Here is a 23,492-nt window from a genome sequence, read left to right as displayed (position 1 = left end):
AGCTCGAGGCCAAGCCAGAACTAGCCGTAGGAGTTGGCACAAAGGGGCCTCGCAGGCTGCTTAAAAATGTTACCCAACTAGACGTGGCCCCGTGGCGCAAAGTGGTAAAGCAGCAGTACTGTGATCTGAACTCTCTGCTCACGACCTGAGTTCGATGCCAGCGAAAGCTGGTTCAGGTAGCCGGCCCAAGGTTGACTCAGCCTTCCATCCTTCCGAGGTCGGTCAAATGAGGACCCAGCTTGCTGGGGGGAAAGCGTAAAAGACTGGGGAAGGCAATGGCAAACCACCCCGTAAAAAGTCTGCCATGAAAACGTTGTGAAAGCAACGTCACCCCAGAGTCGGAAACGACTGGTTGCTTGCACAGGGGGACTAGACGGGGAATGGCCTGATTTGGATAAGGACCAGTGTTCCCTCTCTGCTGCGTTAGTGTGAGCCAGCTTGCAGTTTTTTAACCTCTGACTCACGATTTTGCGTCAGCTCAGGAAAAATGGACCCAGAGCAAAGATGAAGATATTGGATTTTATATCCCCGCCTTATACTCTGAATCTCAGACTCTCAAAGCGGTCACAATCTCCTTTACATCTCCCCGCCCCCAACAGACATCCTGTGAGGTGGGTAAGGCTGAGAGAGCTCTCCCAGAAGCTGCCGTTTCAAGGACGACTCCTGCGAGAGCTATGGCAGGCCCATTCCAGCAGCTGCAGGTGGAGGAGTGGGGAATCGAACCCAGTTCTCCCAGAAAAAGAGCCCAAGCACTTAACCACTACACCAAACTAGCCCTCTACGCAGTATGCAGTTATTCAGTGGCTCACAGTTTTAATGCCAGTTGCCAGTTGGAGAGCAAGTTTGGTTGGAGAGCAAGTGTGGTGTAGTGGTTAAGTGTGTGGACTCTTATCTGGGAGAACCGGGTTTGATTCCCCACTCCTCCACTTGCACCTGCTGGAATGGCTTTGGGTCAGCCATAGCTCTGGCAGAAGTTGTCCTTGAAAGGGCAGCTGCTGTGAGAGCCCTCTCCAGCCCCACCCACCTCACAGGGTGTCTGTTGTGAGAGGAAAGTAAAGGAGATTGTGATCCGCTGTGAGACTCTTCGGAGTGGAGGGCGGGATATAAATCCAGTATCATCTTCTTCTTCTATCTTCTCGTGAAGTAGAATTTTTGTCCATAGGACTGCACGGCTTAGTGGCAGTATTGATCAGGACCTTGGCGCAAGGAGAGGAAGCGGGCGGGGGGGGGGGGTGTTAAGTCATTCCCCATCATTTCCCTGACAAAAACCAGTCCCAGGCAGCTGCTCTTTGCCCCTAGGGAAACTTAATGGCTTTTCTGTGTTGTTGCCCCCAGCAGAGCAAAAACAGCAGCTCCCTTGGGCTGTTTCAGATCCGGAGAAGGTGGGTGGGGGGGAAATAAACATCTGTCCCCTCATGCCAGGGTCTGTAGGCAAGAAAGCAAAATCCAGGGGAGGTGCCCTGCAACTCGCTGCTTTCCCCTTCAGGCCCTTTTCACCCCATCCTCTTTCCTCTCCAAGATCCAGTTTCCATCAGAGAGGAAATGAGTTACCAGCAGCCTCTGCGGCAGCGGTGGCCAGAGCCACACAGAATAAATGTCAGATGTTTGAGAGCTGCAAAGACATGAACATCAGATGTGGGACAGAAGGAAGGAAGGAAGGAAGGAAGGAAGGAAGGAAGGAAGGAAGGAAGGAAGGAAGGAAGGAAGGAAGGAAGGAAGGAAGGAAGGAATCATAGAGTTGGAAGGGACCTCCAGGGTCATCTAGTCCAACCCCCTGCACAATACAGGAAACTCACAAACGCCTCCCTCTAAATTCACAGGATCTTCATTACTGTCAGATGGTCATCTAGCCGCTGTTTAAAAACCTCCACGGAAGTAAGATGGGGAGGTAGGGGAGGGAGAAAGAAAACAACTTTAAATGCATTCTCCAAGCCGCAGTTTGGCCGCCTCTGCTCTGTGGTTTTCATGCTGCCTTTAACCCGGGCCTCAGAACGCCCCAGAACGGAGCACAACAACTAGAAAGACGTCTCCATTGACCTTCTTCTCTGTTTCTTCTCCATCTAGTCCAACGTAGCCGCTTCAAACGCCAAGCTGGCCCTGTTCTACGACTGGCTCTTCTTCAGCCCCGAGAAAGACAGCATCATGAACATCGGTACGGTGAAGTCTTCCTCACTCCCCAGTCCGGTTGCGGCAGAGCCCTTTTCCTTCGGACCTGCCCCAGTTTTTGTTGCCTGACCCCATCTCCCTTCCTTTTGTGTGAGAAAATCACAGTAGGTAGTATCCTCCTCCAGCTTGCCAGGGCTTTTTTTGTAGCAGGAACTCATTTGCGTATTAGGCCACACTCCCACTGATGTAGCCAATCCTCCTGGAGCTTCCAGTAGGCCCTGTATGAAGAGCCCTGAAAGCTCTTGGAGGATTGGCTACAGGGGTGGAATTCTAGCAGGAGCTCCTTTGCATATTAGGCCACACACCCCTGATGCAGCCAATCCTCCTGGAGCTTCCAGTAGGCCCTGTAGGAAGAGCCCTGTAAGCTGTTGGAGGATTGGCTACAGCAGGGGTGTGTGGCCCCGGGATGGAATTCTAGCAGGAGTTCCTTTGCATATTAGGCCACGCCCTCCTGATGCAGCCAATCCTCCTGGAGCTTACAGTCGGCCCTGTACTAAGAGCCCTGTATGCTTTTGGAGGATTGGCTACATCAGGGGTGTGTGGCCTAATATGCGAAGGAGTTCCTGTTACAAAGAAAGCCCTGTTAGGCCGCACCCCCCTGATGTAGCCAATCCTCCCGAAGCTTACAGTAGGCCCTGTACTAAGAGCCCTGTCAGCTCTTGGAGGATTGGCTACAGCAGGAGTGTGTGGCCCCGGGATGGAATTCTAGCAGGAGTTCCTTTGCATATTAGGCCACGCCCTCCTGATGCAGCCAATCCTCCCTGAGCTTCCAGTAGGCCCTGTATGAAGAGCCCTGTAAGCTCTTGGAGGATTGGCCACAGCAGGAGTGTGTGGCCCCGGGATGGAATTCTAGCAGGAGTTCCTTTGCATATTAGGCCACGCCCTCCTGATGCAGCCAATCCTCCTGGAGCTTACAGTCGGCCCTGTACTAAGAGCTCTGTAAGTTCCTGGAAAATTGGCTACATCAGGGGTGTGTGGCCTAATATGCGAAGGAGTTCCTGCTACAAAGAAAACCCTGTTAGGCCGCACCCCCCTGATGTAGCCAATCCTCCCAAAGCTTACAGTAGGCCCTGTACTAAGAGCCCTGTCAGCTCTTGGAGGATTGGCTACACCAGGGTGTGTGGCCTAATATGTAAAGGAGCTCCTGCTGCAAAAAAAGCCCTGCAGGTGAAGAACCTCTTGCTTTAGCGGGTTTTGGAGACTTGCCAAAATCTGAATAGCTGGCGTGTGACTGTTTTGATCTTGGGGAGTATGGTTCCTGCTTGACACCCGCCCCTCCCCCCCCTTTCACTTTTTAAGCACTGGATGTTTTTATTCTGACCGATTTCTCACTAGCGTTGCTCGACTTCTGTTTTCCCCCCGGCGCAAGCGATTGATTTTCCACCAGTTGCTCCACGGTGTCATGAGCCCTGATGAGGGGGAGCTGGAAGGGTTACCAAACCAGGAAGAGTTGCCAACCAGCTCCTCAGCCGAACGACCACCAGCTGGCCCATCAATCACTCTCCCCACATTCCAGGCACCAGTGCCGGCTGCTGACAATCAGTCTCCTCCAAGCTCTCCCCCTCCCATCTCGAGAGTTCGAAGCAGGCTCCGGAAAGAACTTTCAGAGCGAAGACGTGAGGCACGCCGGAGGGAGCCGCAGGTTAAAAGTCTCCTGCAGAGCAACTGGTGGGAAACCTCGTGGAAGCAACGAGTCGATTCCCTGGCTTGCATCCACGCTCCTTCCTGGTTCCAAATCCTGACCTGCTTGAATTCCCTGGCACCCTGACCAGAGTTCCCTCTAAGCTGACTTAGCGTGAGTTAGCTCACAGATTTTTAGCCTCCAGCTCACACATTTTTATCTTAGCTCAGGAAGGATGACCCCAGGGCACAATAATTTATGCGGTAGCTCACAACTTGATTGCCGGTAGCTCACAACTTCAGTGCCAGTAGCTCACAAAGTTGAATTTTTGCTCACAAGACTCTGCAGCTTAGAGGGAACATTGAGTCCCTGATCCTTTGGCTTTTAGACACTGACTTCTGATTCTGGTTTGCGATTTTGCTTTGGTGACTTGGCCCCTGCTTGACTCCCTGGACTTTGACCTTAGACTGGCTTTGGACTCCCGCCCGCCTGCGCCCTGAGAATGTGACACGTAGGCGCATTTGGACCCTCTCCAGTTCCTCTTGTGGTTCTTAATCCTTAAAAGACAGCATCACAAAGCCGCAAGGGGAACCGGAGGGAGCCGCAGGTTAAAAGTCTCCTGCAGCGCAACTGGTGGGAAATTGATCGCTTGCGCCGGGGAAAACATAGCCCTTGGGGGGGGGAGAGCAGGGAGTAATTGGTCTCTCTGTGTTTTTATTTGATTATGAACTACTTGGAGGGAGGGCTTCAGGTAGTCTGAAAGGTGGAAGAGAAATGGTTGAGGAAATCAGTCAGTCTTCGAAGGGGTGAGGCTGGTGGGGATGCCCAAGGCTTTTTTTGTAGCAGGAGCTCCTTTGCATATTAGGCCAAACACCCCTGATGTAGCCAATCCTCCTGGAGCTTACAGTAGGCCCTGTACTAAGAGCCCTGTAAGATTGGCTACATCAAGGAGATGTGGCCTAATATGCAAAGGAGTTTCTGCTACAAAGAAAGCCTTGGAGATGCTACTGGCACGTGGTTCTGCTCTGCCAAGGACCACGGTAGCAATGGGGAGGGACGGTGGCTCAGTGGTAGAGCATCTGCTTGGTAAGCAGGAGGTCCCAGGTTCAATCCCGGCATCTCCAACTAAAAAGTGCCCAGGCAAGTAGGCGTGAAAAACCTCAGCTTGAGACTCTGGAGAGCTGCTGCCAGTCTGAGTAGACAGTATTGATGGACGCAGTCTTCTGATTCAGTAGAAGACTCATATATGTTTTAGGGGAAAGACAGTGGCTCAGCAATAGTGCATCTGTTTGGTAACCAGGAAGTCCCAGGTTCAATCCCCGGCATCTCCAACAAAAAAGGGTCCAGGCAAGTAGGCGTGAAAAACCTCAGCTTGAGACCCTGGAGAGCCGCTGCCAGTCTGAGTAGACAATACTGACTCTGATGGACCAAGGATCTGATTCAGTATAAGGCAGCTTCATATGTTCATATGTTCAAACTCGGCTCTGGAGAACTGCAGCCCCTCCATCCTGGACTCCCGTTGGCTGTGTGTCTTGCAATTAGGGTTGCCAACTGTGGGTCGGGAAACTGCTGAAGATTTGGAGGTAGGATTTGGGAAGGGGCAGGACCTCAACCTGATGCCGTAGAGCCTGTCTTCCGAAGCTGCCATTTTCTCCAGGGGAACTGATCTCTTGTCTGGAGATCAGCCGTAGTTGTGGGAAATAGTAAAGGGTCCAGTAGCACCTTTAAGACTAACAAATTTTATTGTAGCATAAGCTTTTGAGAAACACAGCTCTTTTCATCAGATGCATGGACGGTATGTAGAAACTGGCCAGAGATATATAGGTGGTATATGGGTGGTAAGGGCAGGGGGGAGTGGATGCTGGAAGCGAGTGGCACTTAAATGCAAAGCAGTTGCAAAAGCAATAAGAAAAGGTAGATTGCGCATTCTTAGTTATGACTTCCGCAACTGCCTTGCATTTACGTGGTATTCACTTACAGGATCATAAAATCGTAGAGTTGGAAGGGACCTCCAGGGTCATCTAGTCTGACCCCCTGCACCATGCAGGAAACTCACAAATACCTCCCCCTAAATTCACAGGATCGTCATTGCTGTCAGATGGTCATCCGGCCTCTGTTTAAAAACTTCCAGCATCCACTTCCCCCCTCCCCTTACCACCTATATATCTCTGCCCAGCTTCTGCACACCTCCAATGAAGAGAGCTGTGTTTTTCGAAAGCTTACGCTATGCTAAAATTGGTTAAAGGTGCTACTGGATTCTTTACTGTTTTGCAGCAACAAACTAACGTGGCTAACTCCTCTGGATCTATGACCATGGAAGGCACGTAATTCCGGGAGATCTCCAGTCCTCAGCTGGAGGTTGGCAGCCCTGTTAGCGATGCAGGTGCAACTTTTTTTGGGGGGGGGGGCCGCTCCGCTTCCAGGCCTTTGCCGAGGGCAACCCGACGCAGAGCCACCAATGGGAGCCCACCTGCCTGCCCCGCCTTTCTTCCTTTGAACCAATCGTTGCCCTTCTTTGCTTTGCAGAACCGGCCATCCTGGTCATGCACCACTCCATGAAACCACACCCGGCCATCACAGCCACCCTGCTGGACTTCATGTGTCGGGTAAGATCCCCAGAGCATCCCAGCGGCTTCAACCTCGCCTGGCTCCAGTTGCCAGTTGCCATTTCGAAGATGCTTGCTGGAGCGACTGAAGCTCACATGTGCCCCTGAGAGTGCTACGGTCTGGGTCTCAAAATCTCCTCTCGATCCCCGGTTCCAGAGATGCCAGGCTGGCTGCAACTCGAGCAAGGGCCTTCTCGGTTGCAACCCCACGCTGGCGGAATGAGCTCCCCAAGGACGTTAGGGCCCTGTGGGATCTCTTACAATTCCGCAGGGCCTGTAAAGCAGAGCTCTTCCACCAAGCCTTGGATTGTTAAATCTAGCACCTGCCTGGCCAAATCGACAGGGCCGGATTCACAATTAGGCAAAGCAGGCAATAGCCTATGAGCCCCCATGTCTTTAGGGGCCCTGAGCCAGCTTCTCCCCCCCCACACACACACCCGGTCCCCACCCCCCTGCTTGCAGCCCTCCCAGCCTCCACACACAGCCAGCAACTGAGCCACTCTTTGCCCGACTTGCCTGGGGCTGCTGCTGCTGGCGTTATCGCCAAATTTGACCCCCCCCCCCCCCCCGCCTCCGCAGCTTTTGAGAAGGCAGCTGCAGCAGGGGCCGCGGGTGGTGGGCCAGGTGCTCCCAACTCTGGGATAATTTGTTAGGGGCCTCCCCAAGATTTTGACTGCCTAAGGGCCCTCACAGGGTTTAATCTGGCGCTGCAAATTGATCTGGTCACCGCAAAATTCGGCCCTCGGACCTGACGTGTATCTGGAGGATATGAATGTTGTGATGGATTTAGTTGGTTTTAATGTTTTAAAATGGCCGGGGCTTTTTTTTTTTTGTAGGAAGAACTCCTTTGCATATTAGGCCACACACCCCTAATGTAGCCAATCCTCCTGAAGCTTACAGCAGGCCCTGTACGAAGAGCCCTGTAAGCTCTTGGAGAATTGGCTACATCAGAGGTGTGTGGCCCAGGGATGGAATTCTAGCAGGAGCTCCTTTGCGTATTAGGCCACGCCCCCTGGTGTAGCCAGTCCTCTTGGAGCTTACAGTACGTCCTATATGAAGAGCCCTGTAAGCTCTTGGAGGATTGGCTACATCAGAGGTGTGTGGCCCAGGGATGGAATTCTAGGAGGAGCTCCTTTGCGTATTAGGCCACACACCCTGATGCAGCCAATCCTCCTGGAGCTTACAGTAGGCCCTGTACGAAGAGCCCTGTAAGCTCTTGAATGGCTACATCAGGGGTGTGTGGCTCAGGGATGGAATTCTAGCAGGAGCTCCTTTGCATATTAGGCCACGCCCTCCTGATGCAGCCAATCCTCCTGGAACTTACAGTAGGCCCTGTACAAAGAGCCCTGTCAGCTCTTGGGGGATTGGCTACATCAGGGGGTGGGGCCTAATATGCAAAAAAAAAAAGCCTTGAGTTTGCCTATTGGCCGCCATGGGCCTGCTTCGGCGGAGAGGGCGGGATACAAATGGAAACAAAGGATTAATAAATAACTAAGCCGCAGCATATTCTCCTTCTCTCTCCTCCTTTTGCCTTTGCAGATCATTCCTAACTTCTGTCCCGCCCTGGAAGCCCACGTGCGACAAGGCGTCTTCAACTCCCTCACCCACATTGTGGAGAAGCGAGTCCTCGCGTAAGTGGCTTACGAGTCCAGATAGATTAATACCAACCCAGACCACCATCTTCTAAGACTCCCAGTTCCCTCTGGCCTCGCAAGGGCGGGTTCCCCTCTCTCAACCAGAAGTGCAGCTGACGTGTTTCGTTTTTCAAACGCAGAGATTGTGCCGGTCTCAGAGCCGTGTTCAAGTCCTGCTGAGGCTAAGAACCAGCTGCTGAGCAAAAGTATCAGCTTGATCTTCTTCAGGCAAATTCAATACGTTACCCCTGTGGTTTGCCTACAGGGTGAACCAGAGCCATTGGCCTGATCCAATATGGCAGGGGTGGCCAAGGGTAGCTCTCCGGATGTGTTTTTTCTGCCTACAACTCCCATCAGCCCCAGCCATTGGCTATGCTGGGTGGGGCTGATGGGAGTTGTAGGCAAAAAAAACATCTGGAGAGCTACCCTTGGCCACCCCTGCAATGTGGCTTATGTTCTTATATGGAGCCAAGGTCCATCAGTAGCTATTAGCCACCAGCTATAAAGGGAACACTCCGTCTGGGGCAGTAATGATCTGTCTTCTTGGTGTTTGTTGGACCACAGTGGGAGGGCTTCTGGAGCTCTGGCCCTGCTGGTGGACCTCCTGATGGCACCTGGGCTTTTTTGGCCACTGTGTGAAGTAGAGTATTAGACTGGATGGGCCGCTGGCCTGATCTAACATGGCTTCTCTTATGTCCTTATGTCTGGGGCAGTGATGCTCTGGATTCTTGGTGCTTGGGGAGCGGGGCAACAGCGGGAGGGCTTCTGGCCCTCCTGATGGCACCTGGGTTTTGGACTGGATGGGCCATTGGCCTGATCCAACATGGCTTCTCTTATGTTCTATGTTCCTTTGGCTGTCCCCCAAGGACTTTGTATTAGGCATGAGGCCACTGTGTCTCTCAGATGCTCATGGGGGCTTGAATCTGACTGAAATCGTGGCACGAGTGGAGAAGGAGCTTCAGCCTCCCCCAGCCTTGCCTTTGTGTCCTGAGGACCCCCCCCCCCCCTGGAGCCAGTATTTGTTCCACTGCAAAAATCATGTCCTTTGCATGGCTTCGTGTTATTGTCATAATGAGGAAAACAGCAGCTCCCTGGAGCCAGTTTGGGATATGAAAATGGTGGGCAGAGGGAGGGGAGCAGGCAGTAGCTCAGTGCTAAAGCATCTGCTTGGCATGCAGAAGGTCCCAGGTTCAATACCCGGCAGGGGTCGTTTTGTAGAAAAATAGGTGGTGGAGCTCATTAGCATAACACATCGCCGTATGCCACACACACACACACCCCGGTCACAAGCAACCTGATGCAAGAAAGGAGAGCCCCGGGCGAGTGAAACCTGCGTGGGCTGGCTAGAGATCCAGCCAGCCCAAGCAGGCCTCGCTCACCTGGGGCTCTCTTCAGCCACCCTCCCCAGTCAAAAGCCAGCAAGCCACCTACCACCCAGAATCACATAAGAAGTGGAGAAAGGGTGGCGGGGGCTTCGCAGGGGTTAATGAGGGCTGCTGGGGGCGTGGCAAAGCCCCTGGCTGGCTGCCTCCCACTCTCCTAATCCAGGGATTGTTATGCAGCTGTACCTCCTATTCAATGGACAAAGTAGGTGGGGAGGAAGAGGCGGAACCTTCAGAAAGGTTCAGGAGCTGTGCTCCTGTGAGTTCCTGCTGAATCTGAGGCCTGATCCCCGGCATCTCCAGTTAAAAGGACCAGGCAATAGGTGATGGGAAAGGCCTTGACCTGAGAGCGTGGCTCAGTGATATCCGCTTGGCACGCAGAAGGTCCCAGGTTCGATCCCCGTTATCTCCAGTTAAAAGGACCTGGTAGCAGATGAGATGAAAGACTTCTGCCTGAGCCTCTGGAAAGCCTGAGTAGACAAGACTGATCTTAACAGGCCAGTGGTCTCATTCAGTATAAGGCGGTGTGCCCAAGTGGGAAAATAAGGCCCTGTGAACCACAGTCTCAATCAGTGTTGTTCCCAGGGCTTTTTTTGTAGCAGGGACTCCTTTGCATATTAGGCCACACCTCCATGATGTAGCCAATCCTCCAAGAGCTTTCAGAGCTCTTAGTCCAGGGCCTACTGAGTTTCTGGCTCAAAAAAGAATTTCTGGCTCAACATTAGGAAGAACTTCCTGACCGTTAGAGCGATTCCTCAGTGGAAAAGGCTTCCTTGGGAGTTGGTTGGCTCTTCTTCCTTGGAGGCTTTTAAACACAGGCTGGATGGCTATCTGACAGCAATGAAGATCCTGTGAATTTAGGGGGTGTTTGTGAGTTTCCTGCATTGTGCAGGGGGTTGGACTAGATGACTCTGGAGGTCCCTTCCAACTCTTTGATTCTATGATACGGTAAGCTCCAGGAGGATGTGTGGCTTAATTTGCAAAGGCATTCCTGCTACAAAAAACACCGTGGTTGTACCCGTGTCTTTCTTAGGAGGAAGAGCCCCGTGGCGCAGAGTGGTAAAGCTGCAGTCCTGCAGTCGGAGCCCTCTTCTCACGACCTGAGTTTGATCCCAGCGGAAGGTGGTTCAGGTTGACTCAGCCTTCCATCCTTCCGGGGTCGGTGAAATGAGTCCCCAGCTCGCTGTGGGGGAAGTGTAGAGGACTGGGGAAGGCAATGGAAAACCACCCCGTAAGAAGCTGGGTTCAGGTAGCTGGCTGCAGGTTGACTCAGCCTTCCATCCTTCCGAGGTCGGTGAAACGAGACCCCAGCTTGCTGGGGGGGGGAGCGTAGAGGACTGGGGAAGGCAATGGCAAACCACCCCGTAAGAAGCTGGGTTCAGGTAGCCGGCTCCAGGTTGACTCAGCCTTCCATCCTTCCGAGGTCGGTGAAACGAGTCCCCACCTTGCTGGGGGGGAAGCGTAGAGGACTGGGGAAGGCAACGGCAAACCACCCCGTAAAAAGCTGGGTTCGGGTAACCGGCTCCAGGTTGACTCAGCCTTCCATCCTTCCGAGGTCGGTGAAACGAGTCCCCACCTTGCTCGGGGGGAAGCGTAGAGGACTGGGGAAGGCAACGGCAAACCACCCCATCAAAAAGTCTTCCTTGAAGATGTTGTGAAAGCGACGTCACCCCAGAGTCGGAAACGACTGGTGCTTGCGCAGGGGACCGCCTTGACCTTTTACCTTCTTAGGAGACCCAGAACTCCCACTGAACGTCTCCCACAAAACCCCTGCGGCAGCCGCAAGGACTTTGTGTTGTTGGAATCATCCCTTACGCGAGGAGCGGAAAGGTACTCTCGAGTCTGAGCGTTTCTGTCTCTCCTCTGCACGCAGGCACCTGGCTCCTCTCTTCGACAACCCAAAGCTGGACAAGGAGCTCCGGGCCATGCTGAGGGAGAAATTCCCCGAGTTCTGCAGTTCGCCCTCTCCTCCCATGGAAGGTAGGATCACAGACCAACCTGACAGGTGTGCCCTTCCCCGCTTCCAGGATCACTGCGACTGCTACAGTTCGGCCTTTCCCAAAGTGGGAAAAATGCTGCAGGGGTTGTTTGGAGACCAGTGCCGGGGCTCCTTAGCAGAACTCATTTGCATATGCCACCCACCCCTGACATCACCAAAAGGTGTACTAAATGATATCAGCTCAGCATCCACCTTAAAATGCTCGCTGAACCAGTTTGGCGCGGTGGCGAAGTGCGCCGAGTCTTAGCTGGGCGAACTGGGTTTGATTCCCCACTCCTCCACTTGCAGCTGCTGGAATGTGAGCTTGGGTCAGCCACAAGTTCTCTCAGGGCTGTTCTGCTCAAGAGCAGTTCTGGGAGAGAGCTCTCTCAGCCCCAGCCACCTCACAAGGTGTCTGTTGTGGGGAGGGGAAGGGAAAAGAGATTTGTTAGCTGCTGTGAGACTCCTTTGGCTTATGAAGGGCAGGAAATAAATCCAATCTCCTCCTCCTGGTTAAGTGTGCGGACTCTTATCTGGCAGAACCGGGTTTGATTCCCCACTCCTCCACTTGCAGCTGCTGGAATGGCCTTGGGTCAGCCATAGCTCTGGCAGAGTTGTCCTTGAAAGGGCAGTTTCTATCAGAGCTCTCTCAGCCGCACCCACCTTACAGGGTGTCTGTTGTGGGGGGAGAAGATATAGGAGATTGTAAACCGCTCTGAGTCTCTGATTCAAAGAGAAGGGCGGGGTATAAATCTGCAGTCGTCTTCTCCAATTCTTCTTCTTCTGTCATAATAAAATATTACTCCCATTATACTTTTAAAATTACTTTCTCCTATGTGGCCACTGGCAAGATGAAGATTTCCATCTTTCTGCTTTATAAGTTTTGGTTATTTTCCCATTTTTTGGTGGGAGGGAAATATTATAAAGTTTGTCCAATCTTGTTGTTGTTCAGTCGCACAGTTGAGTCCGACTCTTTGCGACCCCAAGGACGAAGTCACGCCAGTCCTCCTCCTGTCTTCCACCATCCTCCAAAGTCCGCTCAAATTCATGTTAGTTCCATCAGTAACGCTGTCCAGCTGTCTCGTCTTTTGCCGTTCCCTTCTTCTTTTGCCTTCTGTCTTTCCCAGCATCAGGATCTTCTCCAGTGAGTGCTCCTTTCTCATTTGAGATTTGAGTTTCAGCTTCAGCATCTGACCTTCCAGGGAACAGTCTGGGTTGATTTCCCTTAGGACTGACTGATTGGATCTTCTTGCAGTCCGAGGGACTCTCAAGAGTCTTCTCCAGCACCACATCTCAAAAGCATCTATTCTTCTGCGCTCGGCCTGTCCAATCTTCGAGTTCAGCAAAATTCTCACAGGGGGTTTGAACAATGGAGCTCAGAAGCAAGTGTCTGGGGGGGTGGGGGAGAGAGAAAGAAAGAGCACAATAAAATGTAGAGGTTCCAGAGCTCCACTCCTGTGAGCTCCCACCCAAAATGAGGCCTGGCTGGGAGAATGCCAGAAAGAGCACCTTAGATTTATTTGGCATGCTATCCTTGCTTCCAGCACTGCTATGTGCTTTCTTTCCACTTTTCCCTCCTTCCTCTGTCCCAATCTATTTGCCTTCCTTCCTTCCTGCTCTGAAACATCTGACATTTATTCTATGTGGCTCTTTCGTTAAGAAAGCTGGGCCACCCCCGGTGCACACGGAAGAAGATACCCCCTGACGTTGAGTCGTAAATAAAAGCAGATATGGAATTACTCAGATTCTTCTCCAAGAGAGCCCCCAAATTATTGTGAATTTCCATAATTTCTCAGAGAGCAAAGTTGGAGTCCGGCGGCACCCTTTAGTTTATACGCGGAATTATTCAGTTGCTGTATTTATAGGTGGCCTTTGACCCGTAATGGTTCCCGAGGCACTTTAAGAAAAATAAAAGCCAGCTATATTTTTATCCCAACCTTCCTTCGAGAGTTTTGTTGCTGAAGGGCAGAGCAGGGATTTGAACCCGTGCCCCCCCCCACGCGCCGGATCGAACGAAAGCAGTTCACAGTTAAAATGATTCAGAATCTTTGAGGAACTCTAAACAGCAACAGACAGCGAGCTTAGCTGAGCAGCATCAACAGCGGACGCAGCAGAATAAACGAAGCAGCGCTGAATCGCTCGGCCGCGTGTCTGAAGGCACCGTGAAGGAGGCGAAGCTTTGCTCCCCTCCAAAAGCAGAGGAAGGAACCGGGCCTGCCAGACCTCCAGTGGAAGAGAGTTCCACAGAGAAAGCTCTGCTCCTCGTGGAAAGCGGTCTGGCACCCGCCATCAGTGGTCCCCAAAGCAGGATGTCTGAGAGACAGTTTGGTGTAGTGGTTAAGTGCGCAAACTCTTATCTGGGAGAACCGGGTTTGATTCCCCAGTCCTCCACTTGCACCTGCTGGAATGGCCTCAGGCCAGCCATAGCTCTGGCAGAGGTTGTCCTTGAAAGGGCAGCTGCTGTAAGAGCCCTCTCAGCCTCATCCACCTCACAGGGTGTCCGTTGTGGGGGGAGAAGATATAGGAGATTGTAAGCCGCTTTCAGTCTCTGATTCAGAGAGAAGGGCGGAGTATAAATCTACAGTCTTCTTGGTAGATCTTAATTCCAGAGGGGGGGGGTATATGTGGCAGCGTGGGAGCCACATGTGGCTCTTTCATGCCCAGTGTGTGGCTCTTGAAGCCCCCACCACCCCACTGGCTTCTCCAAGCCAAGCCAGCTGGCAACTTAGAAAACGCATTTTAAAGTTGCTTTCTTTCCACCTTTCCTCCTTCCTCTGTCCCATCTGTTCGCCTTCCTTCCTTCCCGCCTGCCTGCTCTGAAACATCTGACATTTGTTCCATGTGGCTCTTGCATTAAGCAAGCTGGACCACCCCCGGTGCATATGGAAGAAGATACCCCCCCCCCCCCGACGCTGAGTCGTAAATAAAAGCAGATATGGAATTACTCAGATTCTTCTCCAAGAGAGCCTCCAAATTGTTGTGAATTTCCATAATTTCACGGGACAAAGTTTGAGTCCGGCGGCCCCCCTTTAGCTTAATACGCGGAGTTTCCTTGTTGTTCTTAAAAGGTTCCACTGGACCTCCAGCTGTGTTCTGTCGCTGCAGACTGACACGGCCACCTACCTCAATCCATAATTTTAGTCGTCCGAACATGGGGACCGTTGCAAAGCTCAACCCATTCTTAAGCATCCAGGATTTTCCCCAGACGCTATCCGCAGCCTTTTAAGGACACCTTTTACCTCTGTAAGAACTAGAAACTTGCTTTAAAAGGAAGAAGACCACAGATTTATACCCCACGCTTCTCTTTAGCCAGTTTGGTGTAGTGGTTAAGTGTGCGGACTCGTATCTGGGAGAACCGGGTTTGATCCCCCACTCCTCAACTTGCAGCTGCTAGCATGGCCTTGGGTCAGCCATAGCTCTGGCAGAGGTTGTCCTTGAAAGGGCAGCTGCTGGGAGAGTCCTCTCCAGCCCCGCCCACCTCACAGGGTGTCTGTTGTGGGGGAGGAAGGTAAAGGAGATTGTGAGCCACTCTGAGACTCTTCGGAGTGGAGGGCGGGATATAAATCCGATATCTTCTTCTTCATCTTCTTCTTTAGAGTCCCGTGGCGCAGAGTGTTAAAGCTGCAGTACTGCAGCCCTAAGCTCTGCTCACGACCCGAGTTCGATCCCTGGTGGAAGCTGAGTTTTCAGGTAGCCGGCTCGAGGTTGACTCAGCCTTCCATCCTTCCAAGGTAGGTCAAATGAGTACCCAGCTTGCTGGGGGGAAAGCGTAGATGACTGGGGAAGGCAATGGCAAACCACCCTCTAAAAAGTCTGCCATGAAAACGTTGTGAAAGCAACGTCACCCCAGAGTCAGAAACGACTGGTGCTTGCACTGGGGACTTTTCCTTTTCTTTCTCTCTGAATCAAAGACTCAAAAAACAATTCACAATCTCCTGTATCTTCTCCCCCCACAACAGACACCCTGTGAGGTGGGTGGGGCTGAGAGGGCTCTCACAGCAGCTGCCCTTTCAAGGATAACCTCTGCCAGAGCGATGACTGACCCAAGGCCATTCTATCAGGTGCAAGTGGAAGAGTGGGGAATCAAACCTGTTTCTCCCAGATAAGAGTCCACACACTTTACCACTACACCAAATTGGCTCTACACCAAAGGAAGGAAAGGAGAGGAACTTTTGCTTCTCAGGAAGCCGAATTGAGCACTGGCTGTTTAAATTTCCTTTTGTCCGTACGCGATACATGCGACTTTGGAAGGAACAAGAGCCCAAATAAGGAAAGGGTAACAGCAAATGAGATTGAAATGTCAGAGACCATTGCCATGGCTGAGGGTCTTTAGGTTACCACAGAAACAGTTAAGAGGGTTAGTAATAACAGGCCTACGGAATCGTGAACGCTTTGGCAGAAGGGAGAGGGAGAGGGAAATGGGCCGGGCAGCTTAAAGCCAGGCCTGGAAAAACTGATGAGTGATATTAGTGATTGACCAGGTTAGAGCAGGGGGCAGAGAAAGGCCTTTCTGCGGTGTGCCCTCTTGATCTTGCCGGGATGCAGTTAATGGACATTGGTAGCGACATCAAACCATACGGCCTGAGCTCATTTCGAGTTCGTCCCCTTTGGGCAGAAAGAGAGCCAGTGTGGCGTAGCTTTTGAGAAACCCAGATTAAGTCATATCTGAGAGCCCTGGATTCAAATCCCAATCATGCCACAGAAGCCTGGGCCAGTGGCGCTCTCTCAGCCTCACCTACCTCACAGGGTTGTTGTGGCGATAACACAGAGGAGAGGAGAATGATGTCAGCTGCTTTGCGTCCCCATTGGGGAAGAAGGTGGGGTGCAAATAAACAAAATATGTGGGACAGCACATAAGTAGCCCCAGGTGCAGGGCCGGTGCTGGGGTTTTTGGTGCCCTAGGCAAGCTGCCCGTTAGCACCACCACCACCCCCCCAAAAAATGTAAAAAACAGAATTATAGGAGAAACTGTTTACATTTTTAATTTACAGTTTTTTTATTTTAATTTTTAATTTTTTTAAAATTCTGAGAACGCTACTTGACCCTTTTAGCTGGAGGTGCCAGGGCCTAGACCTCCACATGGCCATTTCTACTTCATCCTTTTAGCTGGAGGTGCCAGGGCCAAGACCTTCACATGGCCATTTCTACTTCATCCTTTTAGCTGGAGGTGCCAGGGCCAAGACCTCCACATGGCCATTTCTACTTCATCCTTTTAGCTGGAGGTGCCAGGGCCAAGACCTCCACATGGCCATTTCTACTTCATCCTTTTAGCTGGAGGTGCCAGGGCCAAGACCTTCACATGGCCATTTCTACTTCATCCTTTTAGCTGGAGGTGCCAGGGCCAAGACCTCCACATGGCCATTTCTACTTCATCCTTTTAGCTGGAGGTGCCAGGGCCAAGACCTCCACATGGCCATTTCTACTTCATCCTTTTAGCTGGAGGTGCCAGGGCCAAGACCTTCACATGGCCATTTCTACTTCATCCTTTTAGCTGGAGGTGCCAGGGCCAAGACCTTCACCTGGCCATTTCTACTTCATCCTTTTAGCTGGAGGTGCCAGGGCCAAGACCTTCACATGGCCATTTCTACTTCATCCTTTTAGCTGGAGGTGCCAGGGCCAAGACCTCCACATGGCCATTTCTACTTCATCCTTTTAGCTGGAGGTGCCAGGGCCAAGACCTTCACATGGCCATTTCTACTTCATCCTTTTAGCTGGAGGTGCCAGGGACAAGACCTTCACATGGCCATTTCTACTTGAGCCTTTTAGCTGGAGGTGCCAGGGACAAGACCTTCCCATGGCCATTTCTACTTGAGCCTTTTAGCTGGAGGTGCCAGGGCCAAGACCTTCACGTGGCCATTTCAGCTTCATCCTTTTAGTTGGAGGTGCCAGGGACAAGACCTTCACATGACCATTTCTACTTGATCCTTTTAGTTGGAGGTGCCAGGGACAAGACCTTCACATGACCATTTCAGCTTCATCCTTTTAGTTGGAGGTGCCAGGGAAAAGACCTTCACATGACCATTTCAGCTTCATCCTTTTAGTTGGAGGTGCCAGGGCCAAGACCTTCACATGACCATTTCAGCTTCATCCTTATAGCTGGAGGTGCCAGGGCCAAGACCTCCACATGGCCATTTCTACTTCATCCTTTTAGCTGGAGGTGCCAGGGACAAGACCTTCACATGACCATTTCAGCTTCATCCTTTTAGCCGGAGGTGCCAGGGACAAGACCTTCACATGACCATTTCAGCTTCATCCTTTTAGCTGGAGGTGCCAGGGACAAGACCTTCACATGACCATTTCAGCTTCATCCTTTTAGCTGGAGGTGCCAGGGACAAGACCTTCACATGACCATTTCAGCTTCATCCTTTTAGCTGGAGGTGCCAGGGCCAAGACCTTCCCATGGCCATTTCTACTTGAGCCTTTTAGCTGGAGGTGCCAGGGCCAAGACCTTCCCATGGCCATTTCTACTTGAGCCTTTTAGCTGGAGGTGCCAGGAACAAGACCTTCACATGACCATTTCTTCTTGATACTTTTAGCTGGAGGTGCCAGGGACAAGACCTTCCCATGGCCATTTCTACTTGAGCCTTTTAGCTGGAGGTGCCAGGGACAAGACCTTCACATGGCCATTTCTACTTGATCCTTTTAGCTGGAGGTGCCAGGAACAAGACCTTCACATGACCATTTCTTCTTGATACTTTTAGCTGGAGGTGCCAGGGACAAGACCTTCACATGGCCATTTCTACTTGATCCTTTTAGTTGGATGTGCCAGGGACAAGACCTTCACATGACCATTTCAGCTTCATCCTTTTAGCTGGAGGTGCCAGGGCCAAGACCTCCACATGACCATTTCTACTTGATCCTTTTAGTTGGAGGTGCCAGGGACAAGACCTTCACATGACCATTTCAGCTTCATCCTTATAGCTGGAGGTGCCAGGGCCAAGACCTCCACATGACCATTTCTACTTGATCCTTTTAGTTGGAGGTGCCAGGGACAAGACCTTCACATGACCATTTCTACTTGATCCTTTTAGTTGGAGGTGCCAGGGACAAGACCTTCACATGACCATTTCAGCTTCATCCTTTTAGCTGGAGGTGCCAGGGACAAGACCTTCACATGACCATTTCAGCTTCATCCTTTTAGCTGGAGGTGCCAGGGCCAAGACCTTCACATGGCCATTTCTACTTCATCCTTTTAGCTGGAGGTGCCAGGGACAAGACCTTCACAGGGCCATTTCTACTTGAGCCTTTTAGCTGGAGGTGCCAGGGCCAAGACCTTCCCATGGCCATTTCTACTTGAGCCTTTTAGCTGGAGGTGCCAGGGCCAAGACCTTCCCATGGCCATTTCTACTTGAGCCTTTTAGCTGGAGGTGCCAGGGACAAGACCTTCCCATGGCCATTTCTACTTGAGCCTTTTAGCTGGAGGTGCCAGGGACAAGACCTTCACATGGCCATTTCTACTTCATCCTTTTAGCTGGAGGTGCCAGGGCCAAGACCTTCACCTGGCCATTTCTACTTCATCCTTTTAGCTGGAGGTGCCAGGGCCAAGACCTTCACATGGCCATTTCTACTTCATCCTTTTAGCTGGAGGTGCCAGGGCCAAGACCTCCACATGGCCATTTCTACTTCATCCTTTTAGCTGGAGGTGCCAGGGCCAAGACCTTCACATGGCCATTTCTACTTCATCCTTTTAGCTGGAGGTGCCAGGGACAAGACCTTCACATGGCCATTTCTACTTGAGCCTTTTAGCTGGAGGTGCCAGGGACAAGACCTTCCCATGGCCATTTCTACTTGAGCCTTTTAGCTGGAGGTGCCAGGGCCAAGACCTTCACGTGGCCATTTCAGCTTCATCCTTTTAGTTGGAGGTGCCAGGGACAAGACCTTCACATGACCATTTCTACTTGATCCTTTTAGTTGGAGGTGCCAGGGACAAGACCTTCACATGACCATTTCAGCTTCATCCTTTTAGTTGGAGGTGCCAGGGAAAAGACCTTCACATGACCATTTCAGCTTCATCCTTTTAGTTGGAGGTGCCAGGGCCAAGACCTTCACATGACCATTTCAGCTTCATCCTTATAGCTGGAGGTGCCAGGGCCAAGACCTCCACATGGCCATTTCTACTTCATCCTTTTAGCTGGAGGTGCCAGGGACAAGACCTTCACATGACCATTTCAGCTTCATCCTTTTAGCTGGAGGTGCCAGGGACAAGACCTTCACATGACCATTTCAGCTTCATCCTTTTAGCTGGAGGTGCCAGGGCCAAGACCTTCCCATGGCCATTTCTACTTGAGCCTTTTAGCTGGAGGTGCCAGGGCCAAGACCTTCCCATGGCCATTTCTACTTGAGCCTTTTAGCTGGAGGTGCCAGGAACAAGACCTTCACATGACCATTTCTTCTTGATACTTTTAGCTGGAGGTGCCAGGGACAAGACCTTCCCATGGCCATTTCTACTTGAGCCTTTTAGCTGGAGGTGCCAGGGACAAGACCTTCACATGGCCATTTCTACTTGATCCTTTTAGCTGGAGGTGCCAGGAACAAGACCTTCACATGACCATTTCTACTTGATCCTTTTAGTTGGATGTGCCAGGGACAAGACCTTCACATGACCATTTCTACTTGATCCTTTTAGTTGGAGGTGCCAGGGACAAGACCTTCACATGACCATTTCTACTTGATCCTTTTAGTTGGAGGTGCCAGGGACAAGACCTTCACATGACCATTTCAGCTTAATCCTTTTAGCTGGAGGTGCCAGGGCCAAGACCTCCACATGACCATTTCTACTTGATCCTTTTAGTTGGAGGTGCCAGGGACAAGACCTTCACATGACCATTTCAGCTTCATCCTTATAGCTGGAGGTGCCAGGGCCAAGACCTCCACATGACCATTTCTACTTGATCCTTTTAGTTGGAGGTGCCAGGGACAAGACCTTCACATGACCATTTCTACTTGATCCTTTCAGTTGGAGGTGCCAGGGACAAGACCTTCACATGACCATTTCAGCTTCATCCTTTTAGCTGGAGGTGCCAGGGACAAGACCTTCACATGACCATTTCAGCTTCATCCTTTTAGCTGGAGGTGCCAGGGCCAAGACCTTCACATGGCCATTTCTACTTCATCCTTTTAGCTGGAGGTGCCAGGGACAAGACCTTCACATGGCCATTTCTACTTGAGCCTTTTAGCTGGAGGTGCCAGGAACAAGACCTTCACATGACCATTTCTTCTTGATACTTTTAGCTGGAGGTGCCAGGGACAAGACCTTCCCATGGCCATTTCTACTTGAGCCTTTTAGCTGGAGGTGCCAGGGACAAGACCTTCACATGGCCATTTCTACTTGATCCTTTTAGCTGGAGGTGCCAGGAACAAGACCTTCACATGACCATTTCTACTTGATCCTTTTAGTTGGATGTGCCAGGGACAAGACCTTCACATGACCATTTCTACTTGATCCTTTTAGTTGGAGGTGCCAGGGACAAGACCTTCACATGACCATTTCTACTTGATCCTTTTAGTTGGAGGTGCCAGGGACAAGACCTTCACATGACCATTTCAGCTTAATCCTTTTAGCTGGAGGTGCCAGGGCCAAGACCTCCACATGACCATTTCTACTTGATCCTTTTAGTTGGAGGTGCCAGGGACAAGACCTTCACATGACCATTTCAGCTTCATCCTTATAGCTGGAGGTGCCAGGGCCAAGACCTCCACATGACCATTTCTACTTGATCCTTTTAGTTGGAGGTGCCAGGGACAAGACCTTCACATGACCATTTCTACTTGATCCTTTCAGTTGGAGGTGCCAGGGACAAGACCTTCACATGACCATTTCAGCTTCATCCTTTTAGCTGGAGGTGCCAGGGACAAGACCTTCACATGACCATTTCAGCTTCATCCTTTTAGCTGGAGGTGCCAGGGCCAAGACCTTCACATGGCCATTTCTACTTCATCCTTTTAGCTGGAGGTGCCAGGGACAAGACCTTCACATGGCCATTTCTACTTGAGCCTTTTAGCTGGAGGTGCCAGGGCCAAGACCTTCCCATGGCCATTTCTACTTGAGCCTTTTAGCTGGAGGTGCCAGGGACAAGACCTTCCCATGGCCATTTCTACTTGAGCCTTTTAGCTGGAGGTGCCAGGGACAAGACCTTCACATGGCCATTTCTACTTGATCCTTTTAGCTGGCGGTGCCAGGGACAAGACCTTCACATGGTCATTTCTACTTCATCCTTTTAGGTGGAGGTGCCAGGGCCAAGACCTTCACATGGTCATTTCTACTTGAGCCTTTTAGCTGGAGGTGCCAGGGCCAAGACCTTCACATGACAATTTCTACTTGAGCCTTTTAGCTGGAGGTGCCAGGGCCAAGACCTTCCCATGGCCATTTCTACTTGAGCCTTTTAGCTGGAGGTGCCAGGGCCAAGACCTTCACATGACCATTTCTACTTGATCCTTTTAGTTGGAGATGCCAGGGACAAGACCTTCACATGACCATTTCAGCTTCATCCTTTTAGTTGGAGGTGCCAGGGCCAAGACCTTCACATGACCATTTCTACTCCATCCTTTTAGCTGGAGGTGCCAGGGCCAAGACCTTCACATGACCATTTCTATTCCATCCTTTTAGGTGGAAGTGCCAGGGCCAAGACCTTCACATGACCATTTCAGCTTCATCCTTTTAGCTGGAGGTGCCAGGGACAAGACCTTCACATGACCATTTCAGCTTCATCCTTTTAGCTGGAGGTGCCAGGGCCAAGACCTTCACATGACCATTTCAGCTTCATCCTTTTAGCTGGAGGTGCCAGGGCCAAGACCATCCCATGGCCATTTCTACTTGAGCCTTTTAGCTGGAGGTGCCAGGGCCAAGACCTTCCCATGGCCATTTCTACTTGAGCCTTTTAGCTGGAGGTGCCAGGAACAAGACCTTCACATGACCATTTCTTCTTGATACTTTTAGCTGGAGGTGCCAGGGACAAGACCTTCCCATGGCCATTTCTACTTGAGCCTTTTAGCTGGAGGTGCCAGGGACAAGACCTTCACATGACCATTTCTTCTTGATACTTTTAGCTGGAGGTGCCAGGGACAAGACCTTCACATGGCCATTTCTACTTGATCCTTTTAGTTGGATGTGCCAGGGACAAGACCTTCACATGACCATTTCTACTTGATCCTTTTAGTTGGAGGTGCCAGGGACAAGACCTTCACATGACCATTTCAGCTTCATCCTTTTAGCTGGAGGTGCCAGGGCCAGGACCTCCACATGACCATTTCTACTTGATCCTTTTAGTTGGAGGTGCCAGGGACAAGACCTTCACATGACCATTTCAGCTTCATCCTTATAGCTGGAGGTGCCAGGGCCAAGACCTCCACATGACCATTTCTACTTGATCCTTTTAGTTGGAGGTGCCAGGGACAAGACCTTCACATGACCATTTCTACTTGATCCTTTTAGTTGGAGGTGCCAGGGACAAGACCTTCACATGACCATTTCAGCTTCATCCTTTTAGCTGGAGGTGCCAGGGACAAGACCTTCACATGACCATTTCAGCTTCATCCTTTTAGCTGGAGGTGCCAGGGCCAAGACCTTCCCATGGCCATTTCTACTTCATCCTTTTAGCTGGAGGTGCCAGGGACAAGACCTTCACATGGCCATTTCTACTTGAGCCTTTTAGCTGGAGGTGCCAGGGCCAAGACCTTCCCATGGCCATTTCTACTTGAGCCTTTTAGCTGGAGGTGCCAGGGCCAAGACCTTCCCATGGCCATTTCTACTTGAGCCTTTTAGCTGGAGGTGCCAGGGACAAGACCTTCCCATGGCCATTTCTACTTGAGCCTTTTAGCTGGAGGTGCCAGGGACAAGACCTTCCCATGGCCATTTCTACTTGAGCCTTTTAGCTGGAGGTGCCAGGGACAAGACCTTCACATGGCCATTTCTACTTGAGCCTTTTAGCTGGAGGTGCCAGGGACAAGACCTTCACATGGTCATTTCTACTTCATCCTTTTAGGTGGAGGTGCCAGGGCCAAGACCTTCACATGGTCATTTCTACTTGAGCCTTTTAGCTGGAGGTGCCAGGGCCAAGACCTTCACATGACAATTTCTACTTGAGCCTTTTAGCTGGAGGTGCCAGG

The 23,492-nt window shown here is 51.4% G+C and overlaps 1 protein-coding gene across 2 annotated transcripts in view; it reads left to right on the top strand.

The window, feature by feature from the left end:
• Window positions 1-23,492, top strand: part of INTS3 (integrator complex subunit 3) — a 222,075-nt gene that overhangs the window by 127,135 nt on the left and 71,448 nt on the right. For both annotated transcript variants that reach the window (XM_060255779.1, XM_060255771.1), the window contains 4 exons: window positions 2,065-2,152; window positions 6,314-6,393; window positions 7,933-8,024; window positions 11,283-11,389. In XM_060255779.1, coding sequence (XP_060111762.1) covers window positions 2,065-2,152; window positions 6,314-6,393; window positions 7,933-8,024; window positions 11,283-11,389 — 367 coding nt within the window. The remainder of the gene's footprint in view (window positions 1-2,064; window positions 2,153-6,313; window positions 6,394-7,932; window positions 8,025-11,282; window positions 11,390-23,492) is intronic.

The sequence above is a fragment of the Heteronotia binoei genome, chromosome 1 (genome assembly GCF_032191835.1).
Source record: "Heteronotia binoei isolate CCM8104 ecotype False Entrance Well chromosome 1, APGP_CSIRO_Hbin_v1, whole genome shotgun sequence".
In the NCBI taxonomy this organism is placed as follows: Eukaryota; Metazoa; Chordata; class Lepidosauria; order Squamata; family Gekkonidae; genus Heteronotia; species Heteronotia binoei.
The sequence above is the reverse complement of the archived record's forward strand: the minus strand, read 5'-3'. Positions and strand labels throughout refer to the sequence as shown.